Genomic DNA, 6,923 nt, shown 5'->3' on the forward strand with positions numbered 1-6,923 from the left:
TAATAATAATAATAATAATAATAATAATAATAATAATAATAATAATAATAATAATAATAATAATAATAATAATAATAATAATAATAATAATAATAATCATAAATATTATTATTATACATATGCATGCTCAGAAAAATGGCTGCAATAATAATATATAAAGACTTGGGTTAAAGGGTTGTGGTTTTATTGGTCCATTGACTTTGCGTCAACCATTACTACATTTGAATATACAAAAGAGTGCATAATGTGAATAGCTTGACACCTTCCTGCTACGTGCATTGCACCTTCTACCATTTGTCTTAGAATATTTATATGGGTTAAATATATTTTTAGTCCTTGAAGTTTCACTAATTTTTGGTTTTAGTCCCTACATGAAACATTGATGGCATTTCGTCCTCTTAGTATGGAAACATGTATATTTAGTCCCTAAAAATAGACGGCGTTAATTTTTTGGTAAGGTGACTAACGGTTCTGCACATCTTCTCTGTTCACTGCCTGCCACGTCTTCCCCACCCAAAATTAGGGTTTCAGATTGGGGTAAAGGGGAAAAACTCCTTCTCGGAAAAACTGCAGTGTTTTTGCACCCAAAAATTCCTTGATCGGACTTTAGATTTCTACAAATCCTTTAAGATTGGAATGCAGATTCCTACAAATCCTTTAAGAAAACAACACTTCCCTGTACATAGCCACAATATCGGAAAAATTCCCCACCCAAAAAATTCCTTCTCGGAAAAAATCACAATTGAGTTTTGTTGGGTTTTGTCTTGCAGGTCTGATTGTGGTTGCAGGTGGTGGAGAAACTGCGTCACTCGCGTCTAGGCTTCTCGGAGGTTGGTTGCGGTGGAGATTGGGCTTGTGCAGGTGGTGGCCGAGGCGTCTTGCAGCGGCTTTGCAGCGCTGGTGGAGCACGGTGGCTTGTGCGCTTTCTGTTGCTGGGTTGGTTTTTTTTTCTGAGTGCAGGTTTGAAGATGGCTGACCATGGAGGTTGAACGGTGGCATGGTGGTGATGCGAACAAACGAACTCGCGAGAGGAAGGAGAATGCTGTCGTGGTGTGACTCTGTGGTGGTGGGATGATGATGGTGGTGATTGTTGTACGACGGCGGCCATGGACGAGCTCATGGTGGCCGGTGAGAGTCGCTGGGTGGCTGGCATGGAGAGCTCATGGTGGCCGGTGAGAAAATTTTCCACTTTCCCCCAATCCGAAACCCTAATTTTGGGTGGGGAAGACGTGGCAGGCAGTGGACAGACAAGACGTAGCAGTGTCGTTAGCCACCTCACCAAAAAATTAACGCCGTCCAAATTTAGGGACTATTCGTACATGTTTCCATACTAAAAGGACGAAATGCCATCAATGTTTCATGCAGGGACTAAAACCAAAAATCAGTGAAACTTCAGGTACTAAAAGCATATTTAACCCTGTTTATATTTATGACAGTATTGTGTTCAGTTTGTTTTGTCGTTATTATTTGTCAAGGTTTAATTATCTATTGACAGATGTGAATATATTCATGTTTTGCCAAGGTTTAATTATTTATTGGTTTATGTTTTCGTAAAAATAATGTCAAGTTAGTCATCTATAATTTTTTTTAGTTTTAATTTAGTCCTAACTAATGTAATTTGATTTTGATTTGTGAAAAAATTATGCAACTTTTGCTTATTTTAATTAAATTTCTTAAACCAGATCAATAATGTTTTTGTCAACATTACCATTATGATTGTGTTAATTACATCAATAAAACAAATTATTTTTAAAAATTGATGCAACTTGATCATTTCAATTAAATTTCTTCAAACATATCAATGATTTTTCATCAATATTAACACTAGGATTATGTTTCAAGAAACCATTTTTATTACACAACTTCAATTTTGATGAAAAAATTATTGATTTGTTTCAAGAAATTTAACAAAAAGTATCAAATTATATCAATTTTTCACAAATTATAATAAAATTGTATCAATTTTTACAAATCAAAATCAAATTGAGATTAAAAAAACACTGAAGGACCAACTTAATAATTTTGAACGAAAAGAGAAACTGAGTAATGAAACCTTTTCTACCTCATATTTGACTCTGTATTTACCACATAAAATGTATTTACCACATATTTGACTCTGTATACATCTACCTCTTCTACGGGTCCAATGAAACATGAAAACATTAATGCCACATCAAACATTGACATTTACTATTATTACATGTGTCAGTTTCTCACTCACTGCTTCCACTTAACCGAAGACCTAAGCCCCTTCAAACTAAGGGTCATTAGCCTTGCATCAAATACTCGAAAAATTTCCAATCACTCTCATCCATCCAAGATGGAAGATCTTCTATAACGAGTTGAACTGCATTGTTGATTTCCAAATTTTGTAAGATGCGAATCATTTGTTCCGAGGGTTTCGTTACATGTACTTTTTTCAAGTCACTCAATGACCAGAGTTCATTTGGGAGATCATCTAACCTTCCACAAAAGCTGATCACCAGACTTTGAAGTCTTGGCATTGCACCATTGCCTAAATTCCACTTTTCAATTTTCAAACTTTCCATTTGAAATACTTCTAGTTGTGGGAAGCTGCCTCCAACACAAGTAAGGTCATAGGAATCCTGAGTCGAAAAAAGCATAAATCCAAAAAGCCTCAAAATTTTGAGTTTGGCGTGATTTCCCAAACACTTCATCCCCTCGTCACTAATGCAGCTAATTCCTTTCAATTTTAACTCTGTAACGTTTGAAGGAAGTGTGATTGCACAAGTTAGAAGGTCTATAACGTTATTAATCTCTAAGACAGTTAGACAATTAAATTGCCCTAGACTTTCAAATAGTTCTTGTGGCTTACAACCATTCTTCCTTTCCACACCCTCGTGGAGTGTTACGATTGTGTCATATCTATATGGGAGGACGATCACGAACTCATTCAAATACCTTAAAAGTTGTACGCTCTGCAACAATTTAGATAATTGACCTTTCCCAAAAACCACGCTCAACCCTATGCTCTTAATATTGGGGAATGTTCCTTTCTCTATCAGATATGTTGCTTGTTTATTGAGTACAAGGGGAGAGATGGTTTGTAAATTGTACATCTTCTCACTTGATCCTAAACAACTGCCTCGCAACTTAATAGGCCCCCGTGTACTCAAATGTCTTAAATGTTTGAGTTTCCACACTTGAACAGGAAAAGAAGTTGGAGTGTTCTGGCTCCAAGGACCAAGGTCTATGGTTTGTAGAGACCAAAGGTGAAGTATTGAATCTGGAACAAATGTGATATATTGTGAGTCTATTCTCAAGTACTTTAAATGCATGAAGTTCCCGATGTTAGAAGGGATCTTTTTACAACTCATTGGTGCGAGCTCTAACACTCGAACGAGTTTGAAGTCTTTCAAAAGCCATTTTCGCTCCCTCCTATGAACACGGTAATCTGAGCCAAAGAAGAACAGAGAACGAATACATGAATGGTCATTGTTGTTTGAAGAAATGTAGTGATCCATCTTACCGTGAATGGACAGTCTACGAGGTTTTGTCGGGACTAGAATGTTATTGTCTGTGCAAACTTCAAAAACTTTGTCCTCTTTGCTCTCTGATATACAAAGATCTCGAAGAAGATCATGAACCCGACATGTCTTTACACCTGCATTAGTCTTCAATCTTGCTATTTGAATCAAACTGCGATCAATGAGCTCGTACAAGTAGTCTTCCGCAACATCATATGGGTCTCTATTTCCTGTATGTTGTATAAAACCCTCTGCAACCCATTTTTGTAATAATGGCGTAACAGGAATTTCAAAGTCTTCAGGAAATAACCCAAGATAGAGAAAACATGGTTGTAATCTCCTTGGCAAGTTGTCATAGCTGAGTTTGAGAACTATATCCTTCACTTGGGTCTCATCTTGGGTAAGATACCAATTAACATGACCCACCACTTTACACCATTCTCTATGTGACTTTTCCTTGTTGGCTAGCAGCCCTGCTAAGACAATGATGGAAAGTGGCAAACCACGACAACTTTGAACCATCTGTTTTCCCAAAGGCTCCAAATCAAAAGGATAGTCTTCACCCCTAAACACTTTCCTTCGAAACAACTCCCAACTTTCTTCATCATTTAGGAATTGAAGATAGTGAGGAACATCATGACCAGCATGCAAGGCCACTTCTTTCAAACGACTAGTGATCAATATTCTGCTGCCTGTGTTGTTATCCGGAAAAGCGTCTTGCACCTCGTCCCAATCTTGCCTTTTCCACAAATCATCTACTATCACAAGATATCTTTTCCTCTCCAAGCAGCTCCGCACCAGTTCCTTCAGCTCCTCCTCACTCAGGCTGTTAATGTCTCCGTCACTTTTCTTACCTTTGCTTTGTTGTTTAAAATTTGGCATCAAATGCTTAAGAAGGTTGACCAAAAGCTCCTTAACTCTGCACTCGTTTGAAACATAAACCCACGCGCGACACATGAAGCGTTGTTTCACCTGGTTGTTGTTATAGACCTTTCGGGCAAGGGTGGTCTTCCCCAATCCCCCCATGCCAATGATAGAGACTGCTTTACGATTTGAACCACCTTCCAGGAGTCGCTTGATGATATCCTTGGAATCCTGATCAAAGCCAACCACATCTTCCTCCTCCACATTTCTTCTCAGTTTCTTTAGCTGCGATTGCAACCTTTCGTTCTCCTCCTTCTCTTCTGCTGCGGATTGATTAGTGGTTTCTTTGAAAGCATCATATTTGTCCTTGTTGTTGTGTATCTCGTTGAGAGTGGTTTTGAGCTTGTCTATTTTGTGGGCTACGTGGTGGAGCAACCTTGCTTGGCCAAAGGCACGGAGCATCCTCCCGAGAATGGTTCTTCTCTTGTAAATGGAAACTTTGGCTACGAATGTGTCGATGACATCCTCAGCCAAATGGGCCACATCTCTGATTTGGTTCAGTACAACATGTTCCATTCCCTTCTTTCTCTTTGTGGTATTGAGAAGCTCTTTGATCATTTGAAGTTCGTACTGGAGGGACTGGACTCTATCCTCCACGCCATACAGCAAGTTAACTTCGCGTGCCACAAGCTCAGCTAAATGGTCTAAAACAAAGGTAACTACGCTCTCTTCCATTACAACGGAGGTGTGTGTAGATTTCAATATGTGGTTGGTGATGGAAGAAGAGTAAGAGGGACTTAAGGCACCAGAGAAAAAGCAATAGAGTGTAGCTTGCAATCGCTTAGAAAAGAATATATATATATATCCAAATATATAGTATGAAATGAAAAGTGTCTGCAATGAAGAATTTATAAAGACTTGGGTTCAGAGCTTCTGGCTTGAGCGTCAATAATGGCTACTTTGAAATTGAACCTTTCCAGTGAGTAGCTTGGCACCTTCCTGCTATGTGCATTGCACCTTCATTTTCTCTTAGAATATTTATATTTATGACAGTACTGTGTTCTGTTTGTTTCCTCGTTATTAGATGGCATAGAATAATATATTTGTAAGAGACTGATTTGTTTTATTTCGTCGTTATATATCAACTTGATCGCCCAACGTATTCAAACTGCAACCACAGCACTCCAACGCTGCTGTTTGAATCAAATTGACTTAATATATATTCTAAACACTTTCTCATCACTAATATCTCATATTCACTAAATAAAATAGAATAACTTATTAATGTACTAAATATGTCAATTAATTTATTTGATTAATTTGTAAGCTCAAACTAAATTCATTAAAAGTTTAAACGAAAAATAAATACAATTTTTAATGACTTATTTTTGTTTATTGGATTTTTACAAAATTTGTATGATTATTTGTTTATATATATGACTGTCATTCTATAAAACAATTTCATTTATATACTCAACCAAACCTTTTCTCAATTTCAACTCTGATAATACAGTAGAATTTTCTCTTCCAGTTTCAATTTTTTTTACGCATATTAGGGTTTTCTACAAACAATTTTTACATTATTTTTGTTATTATTATATATGACTGTTCAATAAATAAAAATAATGTTTTTTTTTCCAATAGTTTTTTATTCCATTTATATTAGAGTTTACAGCCATATAAATGGAAGAAGATCGAATAAAAAAAATAATGATACCATGATACACTTTTACATTTATTTGATATATATTATAAGGATAAAATGATCATAAAAATATAAATTTTTGTATTATTTTAAAAGAAATAAAAATAGTGTCAAATGAATATAAAAAATTTAGATTTGTCAAAAAATAATTAATCCATAAAAATAATTTCGATATGCATACTCCGAAAAGTGGCTGCAATAATATATAAAGACTTGGGTTGTGGTTTTATTGGTCCATTGACTTTGCGTCAACCATTACTACTTTTGAATATATAAAGAGTGCATAATGTGAATAGCTTGACACCTTCCTGCTACGTGCATTGCACCTTCTACCATTTGCCTTAGAATATTTATATTTATGACAGTATTGTGTTCACTTTGTTTCCTCGTTATTATTTATCAAGGATATTGACATCTGTAAATATATTCATGTTTTGTCAAGGTTCAATTATTTATTGGTTTCTGTTTTCGTAAAATAATGTCAAGTTAGTCATCTATAATTTTTTTAGTTTCAATTTGTTCCTAATAATGTAATTTGATTTTGATTTGTGAAAAAATTATGCAACTTAGTTATTTTTAATTAAATTTCTTAAACCAGATCAATAATTTTTTTTGTCAACATTACCATTATGATTGTGTTAATTACATCAATAAAACAAATCATTTTTAAAAATTGATGCAACTTGATCATTTCAATTAAATTTCTTCAAACATATCAATGATTTTTCATCAATATTAACACTAGGATTATGTTAACTATACTAATAAAACAAACCATTTTTATTACACAACTTCAATTTTGATGAAAAAATTATTGATTTGTTTCAAGAAATTTAACAAAAAGTATCAAATTATATCAATTTTTC

The 6,923-nt window shown here is 35.0% G+C and overlaps 1 protein-coding gene and 1 long non-coding RNA gene across 3 annotated transcripts in view; one reads left to right on the forward strand and one right to left on the reverse strand.

Annotated features, from left to right (window-relative positions):
* LOC106779091 (putative disease resistance RPP13-like protein 3) overlaps window positions 1-5,410 on the reverse strand; it is a 9,219-nt gene extending 3,809 nt beyond the window's left edge. Inside the window, exons 1-2 of one of the 2 annotated variants that reach the window (XM_022777159.1) lie at window positions 3,491-5,410; window positions 1,997-3,415 (exon numbers count right to left, since the gene is read on the reverse strand). In XM_022777159.1, the coding sequence (XP_022632880.1) occupies window positions 2,268-3,415; window positions 3,491-5,087 (2,745 nt within the window). In that variant the 5' untranslated portion in view covers window positions 5,088-5,410 and the 3' untranslated portion in view covers window positions 1,997-2,267. Of the gene's footprint in view, window positions 1-1,996; window positions 3,416-3,490 lie in introns of those variants that run through there. The other variant, XM_014667144.2, reaches the window with a different exon arrangement.
* Window positions 360-1,488, forward strand: LOC111240979. The gene is made up of 2 exons (XR_002666656.1): window positions 360-678; window positions 771-1,488. It is a non-coding gene; the product is annotated as an uncharacterized LOC111240979 (long non-coding RNA).
* Window positions 5,411-6,923: the final 1,513 nt, after the last annotated feature.

Source organism: Vigna radiata, chromosome 2, assembly GCF_000741045.1.
Source record: "Vigna radiata var. radiata cultivar VC1973A chromosome 2, Vradiata_ver6, whole genome shotgun sequence".
Taxonomy (NCBI): Eukaryota; Viridiplantae; Streptophyta; class Magnoliopsida; order Fabales; family Fabaceae; genus Vigna; species Vigna radiata.